The following is a 23,993-nucleotide window of genomic DNA, read 5'->3' on the forward strand; positions in this document are numbered from 1 at the left end:
AGCTGGAGCCTATCCCAGGTGTCTTTGGGCAGTAGGCGGGGGACACCCTGAATTGGTTGCCAGCCAATCGCAGGGCACACAAAGACAAACATCTGCACTCACAATCACACCTAGGGGCAATTTAGAGAGTCCAATCAACTTACCATGGAAAGTGGGAGGAAACCGGAGTACCCGGAGGAAACCCACGCAGGCACGGGGAGAACATGCAAACTCCACACAGGGAGGCCGGAGCCGGGATCGAACCCACGACCTCTGAACTGTGAGGCGGACTAGCTAACCAGTCAACCACCGTGCCGCCGTGAGTAAACAGAGTAAACATGTTTCATGTTAACATTTTACTTAACGTAAGGTTTAGTATATAGTGAAACATTCAGTGTCTTTATACACTTAACACATTTTACTATATGGGCACTATTTAGGCAAGCAAAGCTGACAGAAGAATTGAGATCGCAGCACAAGACTGACTTCTTGAATCATGGTTAATAATCATGGTAAACACATTGCAACAGATATATTGTATATAACGGTGCCTTGAGATATGATATGAGATACTGAACCCCCAGTTGCTCCTGTTTCGTCATCGGTTGAATGAGCAGTGCCAAAGCAATTTGAGTGCCTTGGAGGGGAAGAAGAGCTGTGCAAGTGAAGGCCCATTATCTATTTATTTTGTCACCACTGCAAAGACTTAGGTAACAAACAATGGAGAGCAATAATCCTGTACACGCACGCACACACACACCGTTCTGTTTGCTGACACTGTTCCATTGAATGTTTATTTTAGTGTTCAGATAATTGACATAACGTGTTCAAGTCAAAAGATCTCAAACATAGAAACAGACTTGTGCCGACCAATGAATTTACACATTTGCACTTTTTTTTTTTAGTTTAGAATTACTTATTTTATCAATTTTGTTTGGAACTTACACAATTAGTGTTTCAGAGAAGTCTTTTTATGTTTAAACATTTTCTTGTTTTGAACCCATCCATCCATCCATTATCGATACCGCTTATCCGCACAAGGGTCGCTGGGCGTGCTGGAGCCTATCCCAGCTGTCTTCGGGGGCGAGGGACACCCTGAATTGGTTGCCAGCCAATCGCAGGGCACGCACAGAGACAAACATCCACACTCACAATCACACCTAGGGGCAATTTAGAGAGTCCAATCACGCACTCCGATAACAACAACAGCAACAACAACAACATCGATGGCTACCGGCAATTCTTATTTGCTCAGGCAAGTGAGCGTTTAGTTGATAAATCGCGCAAAAATTGATCTGTAGAGTAGTGTGTGCCCCGCATGTACAATACAACCCGTGAGCAACCCGTTACTCAATGTCTGAAAGGCGTCCCTTTTTATCTCCTCTACAACGGACCTCTGGTCCGGACTATGCATCCGTATTCAAGCTTGACAGTATTATTGAGTGACAATTTTGCACTAATCATTGATTTATGTTTAAGACCAGGGAGAAAGGTGAAAGGCTAGTCACTAGCTGGTTGGCAAAATGACTTGCTGACAGACTGTTTGGTTTACAGACTTGACTGTCTACCTTCATGTTGATGATTTTGTTTCAGATGGTATATGCACTTTCTTATTATTCATTATTGGTTTAGTAACAGATCTGAAATCTATTGTGTAAGCAAAATGCTGTTAACCACAATGGATTGTTTTGTGTGTATTAAGTTAAATTGACTGGAATTTTGAGTGTAAAGAAAGACAAATTAAGTTTAAATAAAAGACATTCAAAATACTTCATTTTTCATTGTTTTTTATTTTACAAAGAAATCGTAATCGTAAAATAGTGTTTGAGAGAAAATAACCGGGATTTTCTTGTTAGGCAAACTCAAACAGCCCTACGTCATTGTCTATCATACCAGCCACAGTCATGGTTTCATGAAATAAAATGCCCACATATAAAGGACACACACACGGCCACCCGTCACCGAGGTCTTGTTGCACTCTGGCCATCCCAGTGGAAAATTTCTGTCTTCGCACGTGCTTTCCCCATAGTCAAATAAAAAAGGAAAAAGGACTGGATGCCCAAGGGAAGGTTTTTGCTTTCCAAGATGAAATTATATTTCAGATGTTGATTTAATAGTCCACTGTTAGTGTAGTGGTACACACGCCCGAGTTGTGTGCGGGATCGATTCCCGCTCAGTGACGGTGTCTGTGTGTGCCCTGCGACTGGCTGGCGACCAGTTCGGGGTGTAGTCTGCCTTCGCCCATTGACGGCTGGGATAGGCTCCAGCAACTCCCCGTGACCCTGTATAGGATAAGCGGTTTGGAAGATGACACACATGTTGATTTAATTACAAAAGTCCAATAACCTGACCATAATTTCCCAATATCCATAAGTAAAATTAATGTCGGCTCTAATAAAAGTTGACCTTCAAAAAATATGTTAATAATTCTTATTCCCCCTTCCAGTGTCTCAACTCAACTTTAATTAATAGGTCTACAATAGCTTCTAACACTTTCTATATCTTATAACATTTCCAATGTCTTTCAGCAAAGCTCATAGCCTATGTTCAAGAGAACACAGTTCCACAAACCCATCCAATTCCAACTCACTTATAAATATAATTCTACATAGTCAATTAATCCGTCAATTCCAAACCAAATTCATTCTACTTCCTCTTAGTGTAACAAAGGTTTTTCATTAAACCAATCATTCAGTCCATTCCCTGCTGTTAAGACTACGTTAATATCATGCCCAGTACAACAAAATATTTGTACCATAGCCAACGACCATTAGCTTCAGAATCCATGATACACTACAGATATCATATGAAGAAGTTATAAATTGGGCCCCAATAACTGAGCGTTGGCCTAGTCCACAAACCAACATCATTTGATGTGACAATTCATCAGTTTCACCTTATGTGAATCCAATGATTAGATATCTGTGTGACCAACATTGTGACAGACCCCCTCATACCACATTTCCTGGAAATGTGTAATTACGAGTGTTTATACATATCAAATTCTTCTCGTCAGTCAATAATATAGTGTTCCTTCGCTACTTCGTGGTTCGGTTGTTGTTGGTCTACTCCAGGGGGGGCAAACCTTTGGACTTGCGGGCCACATTGGGATATAAAATTTGACAGAAGGGCCGGCCAGGAACATTCGCATCGAGTGTTTGGGCCAGTTAACACACACAAATAAACGAACAAGCCGATTGGCTACCAGCGTGCACTGATGGCTGCCCCTTTCAAACGTGCAAAAGAGCTCTCATGCAAGTAGTACGTTTGGGTCAATGAATATTGTCGCTGTTCTGTGAAAAACACCTATCTCCATTTTTTTTTTCATTTCCTTATTTTCACATTAATGGTGTTTCCGCCTTACAGACATTGCATTAATGTGAAAATTTAAAAAAAGTTTCCAAAATTGGAGATAAGTGTTTTTCACAGGACAGCGACTATATGAAAGATGCGGCACTTCCACATCTGTTCATACAAGTCCTCTCCTTGCGTTGTCCTCTTTAGAGACTCCATGCTCAAAAGCTCCTCAATTATCTCAAAACTTTCCGTACTTTTTTCTATTTGTGGTAATAAATATTCATCTATGTCATGTTTGACAGTTTTACAGTCCGAACCTCGTTTTTGGCATGTTTTTCTGGCTATTTTTCTTTCTTCCAAGTCGGACCAGACAAAAAAATGTTGATTTTCTTTTTGGGTGAAGACTGAGACCATGAAGATTAGACAGCTCATCACCTATTGTTAGGGTAGGCCATACAGCCAGGGAATGGATCACTACACACACAAAAGGGGTTTGAGAGCAGTGACACAGCCTTTATTCCAACAGATAGTAAGCACAAGAAAATAAGAGTAACGAAAAACTACAAATACAAAACGTTATCGCGAAAGCAAAAACTAGTGAGGGTACTTCACAAACAAAAGTCGGGTGACAGAGGCACAGTGGAAGGAGGGTAACCGCAGAGCTATTTACAAAAACGGAAATCACAGTGGAACTTAACTACACAAACCTTGAGTTGGAATGACGACCTTGGTGGCAATTGAGACGTGGGAATGGCAAGCGGCAAGACAGCCCACAAACAATACTCCAGCACCTTACCTTGTTTGGAGCCAAATCTAAATACTACCAACTGCTGATTGGAGACAAGTGGTCTGACTAATTGCAGGTGCTGCAGCTGAGAGACCCCGTCCACGCTCAACTAAGGTGGACTGATGGAAAGAGCATATTAAAAATGAAAAACTGACTGAAGCTATTACATCTCACCTTCAAAAATATAACCATATTTCCAGTAAAAATGTCCCTTTTTCTGTCTGTCAATTAATGTCATGAGCTCTCAAGGGCCATTCATTCATTATGTGAACCGCTTCCCCTCACAACGGTTGCGGGCGTGCTGGTATTTTGTTCTTTATTTGCAGACACAGGTCCATATAATCAACACAACACAAACAAACAGGGGAAAAGAGATAAAAGCGAAAGGATACAAAACTGTACATATTAAAATTTATACTAGGCATGGCACCAATGCAGTCTAATAGAAGTAAACATGTAACAACGTTTCATTGGTTTGACAAGGGCTTCAATTATATGGTTCTGTGACATGTCTAGTCGACAGATGAAGGTATAAATCAGCTGTCTGAGTAGTGCATCAAATGTTGGTATTCTTTTCACCACAGATAACTGACTAGCACTGTGCCACCATGGTACTCTAAGAAGGACCCTCAGTGCATCATTATAGGCAACCTTTAGCCTCTGTAAACTCGACTTCTTGTAGTTGGACCATAGCTGAGCAGTGTAAAGTAGCGTAATATATGTTCTGAACAAAGAGCACTTAGCCCTATCCCTGCTGATTTTGGGCAAGAGGCGGCATACACTCTGAATTGGTTGCCAGCCAATCAAAGGGCACATATAGACAAACAACCAGTCACACTCACATTCACACCAAAGGACAATTTAGAGTGTCCAATTAATCTACCATGCATGTTTTTGTAATGTGGGAGGAAACTGGAGTACTCTGAGAAAACCCTTGTTGGTGCGGGCAGAACGTGCTAACTCCACACAGGAAGGCCGGAGCCTGGATTTGAACCCACAACCTCTACACTGTGAGGCAGATGTGCCAACCAGTCTCCACAGTGCCACCTATATAACAATATTTGGTTGGTAAATAGAAATTGGGAAAAATCATAACTCACGGTTAATGCAAAATAAAACCCTACCCAATCCTTTAATGGAGTCATCAATAGAGTAATCGACCCTAAAAATATTTGATAGTGACAGCCCAACAGATGTCATGTTTTCATCAGGTCATCAACGGCCAGTCGTGTCCTTATCATTATTACATTCTATAATGATAGTAATGAATCAGATTTTTAGATTCAGATTTTTGTTTTGTATAAATAATCCAACCAATAGGTACTAATGTTTTGACAATACTGAATAAGTCTCTGTCACACAAATATTTCAACTTTAAATGTTGGGTCAGAATATTCTAAAAGAGTATAATAAACTCAAACAACACACTTTCTCCTGCTGTTTGCAATGATTTACATACGACAGTCGGACGCCATGCCCCCAAAAAAATCACAGTTTGTTCCCTACGCCAAATAATTAACAAACACTAGAGCACTTTCTCCGAGTACAACCAAGCTTCTGCGATTACTCATTATCATCTGTCAAATATCAAAGCAACTAATTTATCTCTAATGATTCACAGAAAAGGGCTACAAATTTTTAGTAGGCCACTCTTTATCTCCCTCGTAATCTTTATGACCACTAAAAGAGAGAGAGTGGAAGGTGAGAAACGAGAAATTAGAAACTAGTTGATTCGATTTGAGTTGATGTTTAGATGCATGTATCCCTGTATGTAATTTATCTATCTAAAGGACTGACAAACACTTCAACCTTAACAGGTCTTATCAGGAGATAAGTGGCGTTGTGTTACGTGGAGTATAAAAAATGTACCAAAATCGCCATTGTCAGGTGAAGTGATTAATCATTTGGTAAAGATATTGAATGGGCTACATTCCTAGGCGCAACATTGGCTTGAACTGGGGTAATTGACCTCGATTCTAAATTCTCGGCTCCAAATTTAGAAACTAGAGGTCGCCGTTGCTTTGACACAGGACCACAATTCATGAAGAGGGACAGGTTCAACATTGGTTAAAAATGGATGCAACCTTGGTTAAACATTGGTTGAGCACATGGTTGAGGTAATTCGATTTTATGAGTATGATGATTGCTAAACGCTCAACCTTACAGTACATTGAACAAGTATTTGTTTCACATTGTGGAAACATGGATAGCCTCAAAGTATTATGATGCAGAGGTCTAGAGTACACCTAAATGTGATGTTACTATCGCAAGCCCTATGTGGGGAGATGATGTGATGATATGCAATTTTATTTTATGTTGATGCATTATGTACTAGTTGCTCTGCATATTTGCTTGTGTACTTGCTGTACTTCTTTGCTATGATAAGTTGCGTCATTTGCAATGTTTCATTCATTTGCTGTTTTGATGTGTTGTTGTTCATCCCCAACATTGTGTTATTGAGATTATTTGTTATTTTATTGAGAAACGGCATTCTTATTAATTTTGAGTGCGTGGGATATAAGTCATGTCATCATGTCATCTTCCAAACCGCTTATCCTATATAGGGTCGCGGGGAGTTGCTGGAGCCTATCCCAGCCGTCAATGGGCGAAGGCAGACTACACCCCGAACTGGTCGCCAGCCAGTCGCAGGGCACACATAGACACTGTCACTGAGCGGGAATCGATCCCACGCTGCCCGCACACAACTCAGGCGTGTGTACCACTACACTATCAGCGGACTGGGATATAAGTTAAGCAGCAAAATGCAATCATTTTTAGCCATCTCCGGGGGCAGCCATTTTGTCTTCTGTCGACTGAAAATGACATCACAACTGCTCACAACGACCAATCACGGCTGACCTGTTTTCTGGACCTGAGCCGTGATTAGTCGTTGTGAGCAGTTGTGATGTCATTTTCAGTCGACAGAATACAAAATGGCCGCCCCCAGAGATGGCTAAAAACGAGTGGATTAACACTTATTCCACAAACGCAATATTTAACAGAATGCCCTGTTTCAACTAGTGGGCTTGCATAGGACATATTCTTGAAAAAAAGACGTTTGCGTTGACTTCCGCTTTAATATGTTTGTGCCATGTACATATCATTCTCACAATACGTTAACTGTGATAAGAGTTGAAACTATGTTAGGCCTATTACTACAGTGGCCAGTGCTTTTGTCACTAAAAAGTCCTTAACAGGTCACACATCAATCTCGCAAAGGAGCTGCAGAATGATGTCACTCCGACCCAATCAAGGCTCAATGATTGCTTATGGGGAACATGAACACCTTTACTGACAAATGCAACCCTAAAAACTTTACTTCATGCAACACAGTAGGGAAAATCAACTTAAAAATTACATACCGAAAGTGGGGAACAAGAGAAAACAAAATTTGTAGAACAAACAACCGGCCATGCTTATCAGCCGAAGGGAACAGAGAGATGCAGTGAAGGTGTATGTGTGTGTGTGTGATCATCTTTTGAATCCATTTGCAACACTTCTCGTCGCAGTTATCTTCGAGGCCACACACTACAGCATAACTACAGCCACACACACTCCTCCCACCAATGACTAGACTCCCTTTTTCTCTTGTATCCCACATCCCAAACACACTTTGCACCAACAATAGATTTGTCTCTTGCATGGTGTCACACATTTAATCTCCTTTTCGACACAACAGTTGGGCTTGTAACATCTCCACAATGCAGACCAAACATTTGAAGACGGCACTCATCCGAACAGATACCTGCATGAACAAGTACCGGTTCAATTAACTGTCCATTTTCAACTCACGTACCCCTGAGGCCACTTTATACAAAAACATTATTTACAGGCATTTACTACAACACACAGAATATAATGTCACTAAATTTCAAACATAAATCCCATTCCTGGCCCACAGGAATTTAAAAAATCTATGAGACTATATGTGACTGTACGGTCTTAACTGAAATAAATTAAAAAGGGGGCCAAGTGCATCATAAATAAGAAGATGCCGAGCCAGGAGGAAAGGTCACAGCAACACAACGGCCAAGCTCAAGTCACCTATCTAATCAGATGTGCCAAAGAGGTCTAATCTAACACGCAAGTTAATACATTCTGAGAAAAAATGCTATGTTTTTAGCATTTAGTCTACGTTTTACCAATACGTTCGAATGACTTTACCAAATACCAGAGGTGCGCGCGCCAGTAAATTTTGCCTGTCTGTCATTTGTCAGCGGCCTGGGTACCCGTCCGTCATTATTTCAAGCAGAATCAAACTGTAATCATCAGTCACTCTGTCACCGTTAGTTCAACCGCACTCCCATGATTGATGCAGTCAGTTATTGTGTCTTCTTAACAGCATATGAATGGTCATTCTGTTCTGCATTCTGATTCGTTAATGGAGAACCCGTTCTCAAATGTAATGGAAGATGGCATGTCTGTTTATAAGAATCTTCTCGCCCAGAAGAAAAAAACAGCCAACAAACTATTTTATTCACTGGATAAAGGACACCTGCACCAAGGCCTTTGCCGCCCGCCCGCCACCGCAGCTCAGCCCCGGTTCAAAACGAACCGTGCAGTCAAATTTGTTTATTTGCTGTGACATATTCTTAGCCAGCAATGTCACTCTTTGGCGGTGGAAGTCCATCCGCATTCAAAATGGCGTGCGAGACAGATGATAGTTTGTTAACATCATTCAGCATTAAATCACTTTTAAAGTAACCAGAAACACAAAGGAGCTAACGGCAATGTTTTCCAAACATCAGGTAATTTACCTTCACTCCAAATTCTTTTCAATTATGCAAGAATCATCTCGAGCACCGTATTTTCCGGAGTACAAGTCGCACCAGCCATAAAATGCATAATACAGAAGAAAAAAACATATATAAGTCGCACTGGAGTATAAGTCGCCCCCACACCGCCCCTTCCACCCCCTCTCGGAATCCAAGTTGTCTCTGTCGCATAACGCAAATAAAATTGTCGATACAAATCAAATTAATAAAATTGTGCGCTTGGTACACATAATTCCCACCGAGCTACGATGGCAACATTTAGCTAACATCCACACATGTAGCATTACAAGAAAGTTACGGTAAGATAACTTCAAACTCACCAAAATGGTCGTAGATCAATTAAATAAGTCCTTTATTTGTCGCCGACTATGTAGAATGTTTCCAAGTCTCCAAAAGTATTTTTGTATTCGGTCGTAATTATCTGTTCTCTCCTCCGCTCTCGGGCGTGCATGTGTGTGTGTGGCTGGCTGGCTGATGATGAAAGACCAGGCATGCACTGCCAAGCACGGTGCCTTTTATGGGAACAGTACACTATTTTGTACAGATGGATTGATAGACAGTCAAATGATATTTTTATCATACTATTTTAATTATTTATTTAACACAATATTATATTTTAACCGTTTAAATTATTCATGCATTTTAATAGCTCTTAGCATTTATCATTATGTTCTTTATGTGGGTTAACGCACCTGGTTCTGATTCTGACCCCCTTTTGAATAAGGGACAATTTTATATAATTGTGACGGAGGGATGATGTATATCACTGCTGTGAGGCACGAGGCAGTTTTTCAGCACACCACTGTCGACTATGAGTTTGAACTGAGAATTATTTTTTGTAATTCATTGAACTGATTCAACTCTCGCATTTGATCTCATCTCGTTTGGTGTACCTAATATTGTGACCTTACAATGCTTTCTATTCAGATGATTGCAAGTGTCTTTTTTAAGTATTTGTGAATGTAAGTCTAACTGATGCCATCATGCTCCGCCTGATCTCAGATGGTGAATGACCGTTGGGGCTCGGCGTTCCGCTCCTGGATCTTCTGTCGGCAAAACCGTCCCCCAAAGACTAAATACAAGTGTCTGGCTCTAAAACTGCAGAATGAGGCTGATTGGCCTCCCGCACCGTCAAGTATCACCTTTGCCAACACTGCTCAGTACCCCAGCTCTGTCCCCTTTTGACGCTGACCAGGGCTGGTCGAAGGGGATGGATGGGCGGGCGCGGCCGTGGAGGGACGGGGTCATTTTTAGGTTAGCAGAACTATTAGCAGAACACCACCCACTACAAATGTATGTATGTGTTAACCAAAAAAGTATATTTTACTACTATTCCAAGCTCAACTCTAATTTTTGTGGAGACAGCAATACTTCCTCCTAGCAGACGGGGGAGTGATGGCCTTTCAACACTTTTGAATGTTGAAAATTGCTGTCTGTGACATCTTGAAAGAGCGTGACCTTCGGGTCAAAAATAAATGTGCGTGTCTGATGATCCGCAAACACACATTTGACAATTTACACACAGTCATGATAAATGCACGCATAACATTAAAATACATATGTGAACATCACCAATATATTTGTTTATCTAAAAAACATGTGAAAATTGCAGATGTATTTTTGTGAATAATTTGGAGACGAATCTCTCCACATAACATTTCCCTCCCAGAGGACAGGGCATGCCGATGATCTTTTCACTTTATTAAAAGCATGTTCCATTATGTAGTTGTTTGCCTGTTGGTTAGTAAAGGGGTGTGTTTTACCATCCTTTATTTTGTTACTTGTGTAACCCTGGTATTATTTATGGTTGACAATTTTGTCTATTTTGTGTTTAAAAAAAAAGTTATTTGTCATGATTTAAAAACAAATTCCCAAAGTTATTAATACTGTTAAGATGAATAGCTATAGATATTGATTGTGTTGTATTAAAAACATTTGCATTAAGTTCATTGTATTTGGGAAGAAAAGAAATGCATATTTATTTACCCATTGTGAGATGTGAAATGTCTCACTAAAGGTAAAGAAAAACTGCACAGTTTGTTGGTCTTACTTTTCTTTAAGAACGGATTAAATACAGATGTCCAAACGGCCTTCATGAGCGATCCAGTACGGGAATTCATTTCCTCTCTGTTATGTTGTTTTAAGTGTCAGCGATTTGATCATGTAGCAACGCAATGCAGAGGCAAAATTATGTGCAAAATGTGGTTGGTGAACATGAATGTGGACAATGTGGTGAGAATGTTCAATTAAAATGCAACTGTGGAGGCCAGCACAGTGCTGTATATGGAGCGTGTGAGAGGCAGAAGGAGGCCAAGGAAATTCAGATGTGTAAAGTGACTCTTGTTCTTCTTTATGCTGAAGCACGAAAGGAAGTACGTAAGGCCAAGACTGATGTGAATGATATCTGTCAGGTTATTGGACTCCAACAAGTGATATACACAGTTAAAACCTAATGATGCAGAATGGTTGGAATCACGTGTTGCACCTAAATAAACCTCATCTCGGTCCCTCGGTTCTGGGTGGGTTCTGGGTGGAGCAACTGTGATATTTTTGTGTTTCCTGCTAAATGTGGCCTTGCGCATATTCTCCTTAAGCATTTTTCACGCTTCGGGGGCGAGACAAGTGCCCCGGAAAGGAAACAACATATCGCACTTAAATTTTGGATGCAGTTACAATATACAGCACATGTGTAATTGTAGCATTCCTTCGCCGTCCACCAACTAAGTATTCCAACCAGTGCCACCACCATGGCACCATCTTGGAAGCAGAGATCGCTGACATATTAATAAATAAAAATATTTGGCGTGTATGCATTTTTTCAAGGCTTAGGCGTGTTGGTTTTATCAGAACTCTGAATGGGATAATATGCTTAAATGAAAAGTGCGCAAATCGAGGCACTTAAAAATGAATTTATGCACAAACGGAAGAGTATGGTCCACATTGCTGAAATCAGTCATAGCAAAATAGTTTGTTTTTTTCCAACTCCTACTTACTCAAATGATTCAAAGTTCTGGGTCCCTTCATTCCAGAAATACTGGATGCTCTGGTGGGTGAAATAATGGACCTTCGTATGAAGAGAGGAAAGGGAAACAAATGGGCCATAGTAAAGAAGTTAGCTTCAGATACTTAAAGTAAAGTCAACCCAAACATATTTTTTTCCTGAATATGTTCTCTGCAGGCCCACTAGTTGAAACAAGGTATTCTGATAAAGATTGCGTTTGTGGAATAAGAGTTAATCCACTCGTTTTTAGCCATTTTACAGGGCGGCCATTTTGTCACTTCGATTACTGAAAATGACATCACAACTACCCAGGGCTCAGGTAACGACCAATCACGGCTGATCTGTTTTCTGAAGCTGCTGAGCCGTGATTGGTCCTTACTTGAGCCCTGAGCAGTTGTGATGTCATTTTCAGTTGAGAGAAGTGACAAAATGGCCACTCTTGAGATGGCTAATAACAGGTGGATGTTGCTGCTTAACTCATATTCCACAATCGCAATATTAATCAGAATGCCGTGTTTCAACCAGTGGGCCTGCTGGGAACATATTCTTAAAAAAAATATGCGTGGGTTAACAACATAAAAACAAATGCAGAACAAACTGTGATGGTATCTGACATAAATACAATGAATTGCACCCTGCTGAAATGGACAGATATACAGTAAGCATTTTAACATGTTGAATATTTCATGTTAAATAATTTTGTTGCCAAATGTGCAATCTGGAGCTAATCTGGATGAAATTTGGTTGACATTATTTTCACACTTTGTGGATTATCACCATAATTTTGAGAACCTCCTACACATTCAACATGAAAATGTAGGTTGAATGACATTATATATAAACAAAATGATTCCATGCCGATTAAAGCATAATCTCCTTGTTGAGGAAAAAATAATTAAACATGAGATATAATAATTCTTTGGTGATCCCCAAAAAGGAATTATCACCATTCTCAAACTGAAGTACCTTAGCCGGCACTCCATTTGCGAATTTCTTGAACCACTCCTTATTTTGAGCACTTTGGAGGCTTTTGTGGTCGTCTCCATCCAGCTGATCTTTGGGCTGACTATCCACAATATCAAAGGGCGTCTTCCCTGGAGCCAACATCACTTTTACTTGGGCACGAAACCATTGCCTGAAATCATCCTGTGAAAGCAACGAAAACAGACGTGACAGAAATGCATTTCATCCTAGCTACTGTATGTCTATTCTCAAAAAGCAGACTGGAGTCTCAAACTCCGAGGGCCGCTTTTTAGAAATTTCCCACCTCCAACCCACCTGTTTCAAATGATCAGCTCATCAACAATTTGTGCAGCGGCCTGATAATGATCCCAATCGTTTCAATCAGGTGTGTTGCAGGAAGAAACCTCAAAAGCATGCAGGAAACATGCAACAACACAACACACAACCAACATACCGTGGTCCTGAGCAGTAGTATTTGTGCTTCCCCCAGAGTAGTTAGCATGCAGGTGGCTTTGACCCCCCACTCGGGCACCCTGTAGAACAGCAGGAGGAGGAGTCCACCGGAGAAAACTGTCCCCACACCCACCAGGATCATTTTCCAAAGGCAAGGCCGGTACCCCCATATCTCCTGCAAGGTCAAGGTCCATTATAACAAATAACGATAAATAACAAATGTGAAGGGATGATTACCATCTCATCCTCTTGGCCTTTATTGATAAGCTTCACTTCTTGGGTCTTCATGCTGACAAAAGAACAACCACTACAAGGAAAGCAGGAGAGTGTAAAGCCTCAGGTCTGGTGTCAATCCTTAAGAACAAAGTTACAGCAGGTGTGCTTCATTTAAGCAGGCTCTGAAAACATGCTAGTGAAAGAAAGTCGTGCTGATGAAGAACAAATATTACTTAAAGAGGAAATCAACCCAAACACATGTTTTTCAAGGACATGTTCCCCACAGGCCCACTAGTTGAAACACGGCATTCTGATTAATATTGCGTTTGTGCAATATGAGTTAAGCAGCAAAATCCACCCCTTTTTAGCCATCTCAGGGGGTGGCCATTTTGTAATTTCTCTTGACTGAAAATGGCATCACAACTACCCAGGGCTCAGGGAATGACCAATCACAGCTCGCCTGTTTTCCAAAGCTACGCCGTGATTGGTCGTTTCCTGAGCCCTGGGTAGTTGTGATGTCATTTTCAGTTGACAGAATGTCACTTCTGTCAACTGAAAATGTCACAAATGTCCACCCCCAGAGATGGATAAAAACGAGTGGATTAACTCTTATTCCACAAGCGCAATATTTATCAGAATGCCTTGTTTCAACTAGTGGGCTTGCATACAGATATCTATACTATACTTGACTACCGTATTTTCCGGACTACAAAAATACTTATATTCCAGTGGGGCTTATATATGTTTTTTTCTTCTGTATTGTGCATTTTATGGCTGGTGCGACTTGTAATCCGGAGCGACGTCACGTCATGTCATCTTCCAACCCGCTTATCCTATACAGGGTCGCGGGGAGTTGCTGGAGCCTATCCCAGCCGTCAATGGGCGAAGGCAGACTACACCCCGAACTGGTCGCCAGCCAGTCGCAGGGCACACATAGACACTGTCACTGAGCGGGAATCGATCCCACGCTGCCCGCACACAACTCAGGCGTGTGTACCACTACACTATCAGCGGACTGCCGGAGCGACGTATAGTCCGGAAAATACGGTGGGGTCTTCATGCTGACAAAAGAACAACCACTACAAGGAAAGCAGGAGAGTGTAAAGCCTCAGGTCTCGTGTCAATTCTTAAGAACAAAGATACAGCAGGTGTGCTTCATTTAAGCAGGCTCTGAAAACATGCTGGAGAAAGAAAGTCGTGCTAATGAAGAACAAATATTACTTAAAGTCATTATTCCGATATCTGTACTCTTACTTGACTATTTACTTTTCTGAAAACTTTTTACATTTGCAAAACAGATCTGTACTTTCTAATTCAGTTTTCAACTTCGACAGATGATGAAGTAACGAAGTAATGTATAGAAAAGACAGAGAGTAAAATCAACCATAGGTTAGAGTTTTGATTAAAATGCTAGGGACTTGTAATGTGGAATGCTAATCGAAAGACAGCAACAGATCCGAAGAAGCAAGATATTCCTCTACATGGCTTTATTTTAGAGAATTGGTTGATGTTTTTCACTCCAAGAATTATCCATGTCGAATCTATTGTCTTGTGCCAGCCTGAAAACCACCAGATTCTGTTGTTGAAAAATTATCCATCTAATCTGAAAATACACATACAAGTAAGGTGTATTTTTCATGTATGTTTTTTGTTAGCCAGTTCACAGTGTTAAGAAAGCTATAGAAATATGTTGTTTTGATAGTGTAGATTGATTTATACATAATACTATGGGGGGCGGCAAAGTGCTCGACTGGCTAGCACGTCCACCTCATGGTGCAGAGGTCTTGGGTTCGAATCCAGCCACAGCCTTCCTGTGTGGAGTTTGCATGTTCTCCCCGTGCCTGCATGGGTTTTGTCCGGGTACTCCGGTTTCCTCCCACATTTCAAAAACATGCGTGGTAGGTAACTGAACATTCAAAATTGTGAGTGTGGATGTTTGTCTCTGTGTGCCCTGCGATTGGCTGGCAACCAATTCAGGGTGTCCCCCGCCTACCGCCCAAAGACAGCTGGGATATGCCCCAGCATGCCCGTGACCCTTGTGAGGAGAAGCGATTTGGATAATGGATGGATGGATGGATGGATGGATAATACTACAGGAGGTGAATCAATGTCTACTTTTACTTGTCGTTCTTTCTTTTTACACAAGTAATGTATGTAAATGCCAGAGCTGGGCATTTTACAAAAAAATCAGTTTATCGCCATTTTGTCCGGGCGAACCAAATGGTAATCGCTTTCGACAGGTCCGACTATCATTTTTTACGGATTTCCGTTAGCATTTCCGACAACCAATTTCGACAAACTAAAAAAAGGTAAAGGTAAAACAGTTTACCTAAACTAGAATTCCGTGTTGCATCCTATCCAAAGGTCCTTGATGTCAAAATCGAAAGTTAACTTGCCGTGATTACTTCCAGTGACAGAGCTTCTTCTTCGTCGTCTTTAAAAAAGAGAGAAGAAGACGACTACGACAAAGAAGAAGAAGCTGCCGCCAACAAGAAAGACGCAGCAGCAACAACAGCAGAAGTATTGACACTAATTTTTGCTTCTCACAACGACAACAAGGGTTTAAAAGTGCATTCATCCACTAGGATTTTACCTTTGGCTAAAATGCAGATCGTTTTCGCAATCCAGTTAAATGCATGGTCTAGTCATCTAGGTCTCTTTGTTGTAGCATAGATGGGAAAAAATGGGCTTCTGACTATACTAAGTCCAACTATTTTTTCAAGTTTCCCGTCTATCGTTTATCGCCTGCAAAATGAGTGTCCGTCATAGGCGGACCGGTCCGTCACAGCTCTGTTAAATACAGTGTGAGTACTTTTGCTACATTCATCACAGTTTGTGTGTATTGATCAAGTCATTTTATGGCAAAAGAATGTGAAATACATTATAAGCCTTAAACAGTACTTTACAGTAGGCCTACTTACTTTCTTTGCCACAACTGGAGGAGGATTGTAGTTGTATTCAATTTTCAACTTTATATGCTTGAAGGACTCACAATGACTGACTTATACGCAATTTGACACAAATTAACTATCGGTAAATAATATTAATGATTATTAACACACTGAACTGGTTTGACCAGCTGTATTAATGAGAAACAGTACTTTTATTTGATCTGCATCATTGCATATTTTTAAATATGCAAATAATCGAGTCCTCAAATGGAAAAGCAACAAGCTTTTTTTTTATCCCATCTTCTGTCTTAAACAAATCGGTGTGACACTCATTAGGTGCACTCGGCCACTTTAATATTTTATTCGTGCTGTACTTGCTTTTATGATGTATTTTATTTGATATAGTGCAATTAATTAAGTCCAATCCTTTCCAGGCACTTTTTTATTGGCCATTTTATGGTATTGATATTTGTTATGCCCATACTCTTTTATTTGGTTGAGGAATGTGCAATTCTTTAAGTCATAGATTTATGTTTGTGTGATTGTGCGTCGTATTGTATTGTCAGCTGTGGGCAGAAGGATAAAAAATGAAGTAATTAAGCGGCAAAGTAGAAAAACTGCAACAAGCAACATTTACAGTCGCCTATGCCATCATCTTTAACTATTTTCAAGATACAACCTTTTGAAGAATCAAAACTGAATATATTATTGAAAAAACTCTTGCGCTTAAAGTGTTAAGAATGATTCCAGTCAAGGGAAGCATTAACATTAGCATTAATTATAAAAGCATGAATTAAACAATTGACATTGAGACACGGTGTCTCAATTTCAAATTGGAAGGATAGAAGCTGTCAATAACTCACCATGAGTTGTCCACTCTCTTCTCTTGGTTATGTATTGGTGTTGTTTAGTTTATATCAAAACGAGGGCGTGTAAATCATGCACGGCTGCACTTTGTGAACCAATTGAACTCACCTCACTTTGTTTTTCAGATGACAGCAGACAGAGACCATTTCAAAATAAAATGTCTCCAATCAAGATTGAATAACGTTTTAGAATTAACGCCTTGTAAAGTAGTTAGTGAAGAGTAAACATACTCTACTAATACTGTATGTACTAACGCTGTGCAAATATGCTCAATTCAAAAAGTCAAACTCATCACCTAGTTCCATTGAACACCCAAACATATTTTTCAGAAGGCCAATTTCTGCATTTAGAATATTTCTGACAGGCTCTCCTTCTCCTCTCCTCTCCTCTCACTCCCTCTCACTCGATCTCGCTCTCTCTCTCTCTCTCTTTCTCTTTTTCTCTCTCCCTCTCTCCCTCTCCTCTCTCTCTCTCTCTCTCTCTCTCTCTCCCTCTCTCTCTCTCTCTCTGCAGTCTCTCTCTCTCTCTGCAGTCATAATGCTTATTCAGATTTTTCTGGGACAAAGTTCACTAGCAGTGAACGTTTGATACTACATTTGATTGAAATCGTCATTTCTTTTTAATCCAAATACATTAAATGGAAATGCATTATGGTTTGCATTAACCTATGCAGTCAACCTTTTAAAACTTAAAAATTAATAATACATTTGAAAAAACACCAGCATAGCAATCCTTTACTAGTTATGCTTTCCCCAATAATGCCTCTATAACAGGCTTCTCACCAGGATTGTGAATTTGAATCAGTCATCGTGAATTTGATCAAAAGGACAAAACCCACGTCCTGGATATATGCTTCTCACAAAAGGTTACGAATGTTTGGATGAAATGTTGGGATGAACCTAAAACACACTACAAGCTTTACAGGTGACAAACTCACAAATTCTAGTTAGACTTTAAAGTGTATGGGGATATGAAAAAAAGTTAATCTTTACAATCGTTTCAATCGAAGATGCAATTAAGTGAAGCATTATTTCAAATTTTTTAAAAATCCAGTGGTAATTACCATGCTGTGTTCTCTTACAGACGTTGAAATCATCATTGTCTACGAGCATATATCTTAACCATACATCACGTTTGGATGGTTTCACAGCTTTAAAGTCCGCGAGTATGTCGTCTATATGACTGCAATGACTTATATTAGAGCTCCTGCGATCGAATGTGTACTCCTCGAAAAAATTCTGGATATCCTCCGACAACTCACGACACCGTCGCATGTATATTCTGATGAATTTCATTGGCTAAGAGACAAAGAATTGGATTAAAAAAAGAAAATGACGTACTCTGAGCTTAAAAGGGAGAAACACGAGTTTTGATGAATATCGGCATCGTTGGCCGATAATAAATCAATTTAAATCTGTTAAGAACTCAAAACAAAGATATGGGAAAGTTTAAATTTTCTGTGATTTTGAAATTTTTCAGGACTTCATTTACTGCAGAAAACCATATGGAGCTATTAGTTTTCATTTAACTTTTTAAGACATGCGGATGACCCTGGGTGCTCCCTGAACTTTTGTTACAATTTGATAATGATTTATATAGTCACAATTACCGTAGTAATAGTCCACCCGAAAAATCAACATTATGCAAGTCTGAAAAATTGCTCAATTAACATAAATCATTTTGATGTCAATATTTTCTTTTTTTTTTTAATGAAAATGAATATTGGCTCCAAATACTGGTTATCGGCCTTCTTGACTACAAATAATCGGTATCGGCCTTGAAAAAAACATATAGGTCTATCTCTAATATTTACTTTACAAACATACATCGACTATGCATCCATCCATCATCACCATCATACGGTTCAGGAACAAACACCACTGCAAAATTATCCATCAATCCATCTTTTTCTGCTTTTCTAGGGTCAGGCCCCAGAGGCAGCAACAAAGTAGCCCAGGACTCTTCTTCACAGCCACTTCGTTCAGCTGCTCTCGGGTGTTCCAGAGGTGTTCCCAGGCCGGCTGAGAGACATAGACCTGTTTTCGTAGACGGCGCATGTGGAAATGCTGGCCTAACGTGATTTTCTTGCAGGTGCAAGCCTGCATCTCTTTAGGAATTTGGCACACTACTGCTCCAACGTAGCAAGCTTTTGTCTGTGGATATGCGCCTGGCTGGCATTTGACAAATTGGTGGCTGGAAGTCTTACACTTAGACCAGGTCTAACTTTTGGCAAAAGGTGCACAGCGGGTCTAATACGATTTGGTAAATTTGATCGAGGTGCATGCAGGCATATATGTGAACTCCGTGTACATGTGTGGTTGATGTCACCATATTTCATTCATCAATATGATAGCAGCAGGCGTTAAACCCTCAGACACATTATCATAATTTATTATCATTATACTTTTGAAATCATCCCACTGGTTCGCACGCAGCTATGATGGACCACATGAACAATCAGTGTTGGTGATAGATACTTGAGGTCTGCAGACATATTTAGTTCGCCAGCGATAATCATGCGAGAGTGCCGGCTTATGTTTACTGTTGCTACCACAGGCTAAGTATAGTGACAATTCTCAGGTCATGCATGGATGGCTGGGTCCTTTGACGCACCGAAATGAGAGAAGATGCTTTGATTGGTGGCTAATGAGGCCCAAAACGGCCTCAGACCGCCCTTTTATACATCGCAGGCTTGCACAGGTCTGCAAAATGACCAACACCCTCTCTAAAACGCTTCCGTGCAGATTCAATTTGGTCATTTTGTGTCTTGAAAATAGAGCCTCTAGTCTCTCCAGCATGTCCTGAGTCATTCCTGGGGCATCCTTCAAATGGTACATGCCCAGAACACCTCACGAGTAGTCCATCCAAAAGGGAAGAGGAAACAGATACTTTCCACTCACCAAATTGGAATCCCCAACATGTTGGCTGGGCTTAGACATTGTGTCTATAAAGGTTGTGAGTGGAGTCAGTGACAAAGGGGACCAACTGACACGCACTTCTCCACAAAGGCACCCAAGTCCACAAAGCATAATTATGCAGACTAGTGGTGACACAATTTGCTCAAAGCCGGTCATAGTATAAACGTTTAAAAATTTAATTAAAATCCACAAGACACTGGTTTTAAAGGAGTGCTTTAAAATACATGTCACCATCTAAGGTGACGGGGAAAATTATATTCTTTTTCTTTCCTGATGACCATGACAAATTGAGGCTTATGGTTTGTTGACAACAGGTTCTAAATTCACCTATACACCTCACTACATGTGTACATATAGTTTTTGTAGATTGGTTGTCTGAAGGGTTTTCCTTTGGAGAAGACAATGGCTACAATCAAGTACTGGAAGGTAGAGACATAGAAGACAGTGGTGTTTTCACCTGAAGGTGCGTGTGTCTTCCTCAGGTTCAGTTTCATTGGGACTGTAAGTATCACTGAAGCTGGACTCATTGCAGGCGCTATGGCAGAGGAAAGAGTTGGTCAAAATACAGTACAGTATCTCGATTCTCATTAATCAACGCTGCATAGAAACATGCACAGCTATACTACTATATTGAGCTTTCGGGTGACATTTCAGGATGAAGCTAAAATGCATTATAAGATCAAAGGTGAACCTAATTTGACCTCTGAACTTTAGAACGCACATCCAATTGTTGAATGTTTTAGTACTTTTGCACAACTTGCTGTTCTCAAGTTGTAACAAGGAATGAATGGCAAAATTCACAACAGATGTTTAATTCCTGAATGGACCCAGAGTACTGGTCCATGTCCACTATCAAAATAATTCAAAATGCTGTGAGTGGATTTGGATTGTTGGCGTTTCACTTTTTTTGGGGTACTAATCCCATTTCAGAATTATCGTCTATTGTTGTGTTTGATGTAATCTTAGACATGATCATATATGTTACTCACTTGGACTCCGGTGTCTGATACCAAAGTTGTTTTTGTACTAAGAAGAAAGCCAAACACTGGAAAAGCAGGCAGTTGAGGATCTGAGAAAAAATTGAAAAGAGCAACTGTCTCGAAAGCAGAGAGGCAGGGGGCGTGCACCGCACCAGCCTTTTCCACGCAGGGTTCAGGGTCACTTAAAAAAAAACAACAACAAAAAACATTCAGTTGAAAAAGGATTCGACTTAGTCATTTCGCACCATAAGTAAAATAAACAGGATGAATTGTATCAGTTTTACTCACTTGTAAATGTGACGAATGTACCAATGCCAAAGTCAATAAACATGAACTGGAAGCTTACAAAGTTGACGGCAACCTAAAGAGGATATTGTTCACATCACACACACAGAAGCATCTACTCACAATATGCATTAAAGAGCGTTGTATGGTATATTACAGTATATATTACATAGTAGAGATGCTAGCTTCTGATATGAATGTGACATATGTCTCACGTATTTAGGAGCTGACCCATTCAGTGAATTATAGACCAGTAGCAGAACTTTAAAGTCTATTCCACAGCTGACTAAGACTATGTAAAGCCTCTAGGACTGGAGTAATACGTTTTAATCTTTGTTATGGTCAGAACCCAAGATGCTCTTTTGAGGGAGTCTACTGGAGATAAAAGAATGGATGAGCTTCTTCTACTGGTCTGTTTGGAGCATGCAAACCTTCAGTCTGGATATGACTCTTTTTTTATGATTTTCGATTGATTTGACACACACAGATGCATGATCGGGGGTGCAAAGCAGTCTCCGGCTGCCCATGTCACGTGCGTGGCCGACCACATCATCCGCAAGGGGGGATTTTGCAGTTTACCTGCCAATGTCATGCATGGACCAAAGCGAGTCGTTTTCTGTTTCTGCAATGTCAAATCACTGGGTATTTAGGTGTACTGTACTGCACTCAAAACGCCCTGATTTTGATGCAAATGTGGGATGGCGGTAGGACTGGCTGGGAAAAGACTATTTCCATCCGAAAAGGCGTAAACGGCCTGTTATGCCCAACGCTGCCTGTACTTAGTCTAGCACATTACCAAAACAAAGTAACTACACTCGTACACGCAGTTAGACGCTTTGCACTAGACTTGCACTCAGCAAGAAAATAGGGACCCAAGTGTTTACTAACAGTAATCCTCTTTTATTTATTACTAAAACAATTACCTATGTTTTGTTTTGGTTTGGTTGAAGGAAAGGATTTTTAGGGTTATAAAAATAGCTCCTTTCCACCAAGTAGGACCTAAACCATTTTAGGACATTTCCAGTTAGTTTCCTACCTAACCAAGTTTCCAACCAGTTCAACAATATATTGAAATGCACCATATCTTTACATTTGATTATTTTGTGATGTACTTTGTTACCATGATTTTTTGTTTCTATTCTGTTTGTTTTTCCTTCAGAATTAACCCAAAGAAAATGCTCTTTTATGGCAGAAAATGGCATTTTCTTGTTTTATTGGCATAGCATATCATGCACTATTGCAACTATTTTACAACGCTATGTTTCACGACGTTACGCTGCATTATGTCAAGTTACATAGCATTACGCGTTGCGTAACGTTGCATTGTGTTTCGTTGCATTGCATTGCATTGCGTGACACACCCCATTTGTTCACTGCACCTACAGGGTGTCAAAATGAAAGAAGACTGATGCTGGAACAGAAATCGTCTTTCCCTCAAAAGCTATTCTCAAAAAAGTGGAAGCATAGAATTATCCCAAAAGGTTTGGTAAAATGAAACATTAATTAAGTTTCAAGTGGAAATATGGGTTCTGGTCCAACTACTGATTGATTAATGAATCGATTACGATATATGTCTGAATATTTTTGTCTTTAAAATATATGTACACAGCCAGCAAGTCTGATTTTACCATGTCACTCAAATTACGAATGACGATATTATGATGTATTACATCACACGAGAAATGAATGCATACAAATGAGTAGACATGGGCAATATATATCATCATCGAGAAAAGGTGTTTACTACAGCAGTCAGAATGAAAACAATCCGTTTTATTTGATATATGGTGATTTATGCCACATGCGTCACCCTAGAATACAGGTATATAAATTGTGGAGGGTCCTTAACACAGACGGTAAGAGAGATACAGTGTCTAGCGCTGTTGTTGCATATACGTTTGTAGTGAAAATGAGTGAAAATTAGTGTAGTGAAATTCAGCTGCAATCTTTGGGGAATAATAGGAGACTTTCAATTCACATAAATATTCACAAAAAGCAATAAAAACACCATGTATAGTCGAGACATAATTTGAAGTTCGTCATTGTTAAATTTAGCAACAGAATATTGATGTACAATGTTTTGCAGATGTATGCAATACTGTACAATACGCAATTTGAAATATAAGCAAGAGCTGTTGTTTACAAACGCTGTACATCCATAATTGTTCTGTGAAGGAAGTGCACATTTTTTTGGGAGAATATCGTCAAATTATCGTTATGGAGTTTTTGGAAAAAATATTGAGCTATTTTTTCTTAGCTCATATCGCCCACCCTCACAAATGAGTGCAGGATAGTTACCGAGTACATCAGAGTCAGACTGAAGAATATGATGAAGCTGCTGAGGGCCATGAATTTGAACACACAGAAAGATGTGACGAGAGCAGCACGGCCCTCCCTGTGAAGAGTAGGAAAAAAATATCAGAATAAAATAACACAGCTGCCTCATTCATTTGTGTGTACTACCTGATGCGGTTGGGCATGCAGGAGATGTTGTGGATGGTTGAGGTGAATGGGGAAGCCACAGAGGCCTCCAGCTCAGACAGAGCAATCCCACTGTGAGCTTTCTTAAGGGCCTGACATA

General features: G+C 40.2%; 1 protein-coding gene across 1 annotated transcript; it reads right to left on the reverse strand.

Moving 5' to 3' along the window:
* Nucleotides 1–11,827: 11,827 nt before the first annotated feature.
* Nucleotides 11,828–13,600, reverse strand: LOC147140754 (polyamine-transporting ATPase 13A3-like). The gene is made up of 4 exons (XM_086043164.1): nucleotides 13,493–13,600; nucleotides 13,257–13,430; nucleotides 12,806–12,985; nucleotides 11,828–11,902 (listed from the first exon to the last, which is right to left on the reverse strand). The coding sequence occupies exons 1-4, from the start codon at nucleotides 13,541–13,543 to the stop codon at nucleotides 11,828–11,830; spliced, it is 480 nt and encodes a 159-aa protein (XP_085899290.1). The 5' UTR covers nucleotides 13,544–13,600.
* Nucleotides 13,601–23,993: the final 10,393 nt, after the last annotated feature.

This window comes from Filicampus tigris, chromosome 10 (assembly GCF_054856515.1).
Source record: "Filicampus tigris isolate MCC_2025a chromosome 10, RoL_Ftig_1.0, whole genome shotgun sequence".
In the NCBI taxonomy this organism is placed as follows: Eukaryota; Metazoa; Chordata; class Actinopteri; order Syngnathiformes; family Syngnathidae; genus Filicampus; species Filicampus tigris.

Bases quoted from the DNA above. Each gene is read 5' to 3' on its own strand.
- LOC147140754 (XM_086043164.1), bottom strand. From the start codon at position 13,543: ATGAAGACCCAAGAAGTGAAGCTTATCAATAAAGGCCAAGAGGATGAG. The intron at 13,431-13,492 runs GTAATCATCCCT...TTGACCTTGCAG, and splicing joins AAGGCCAAGAGGATGAGATG to GAGATATGGGGGTACCGGCC. The intron at 12,986-13,256 runs GTATGTTGGTTG...TTGCTTTCACAG, and splicing joins TACTACTGCTCAGGACCACG to GATGATTTCAGGCAATGGTT.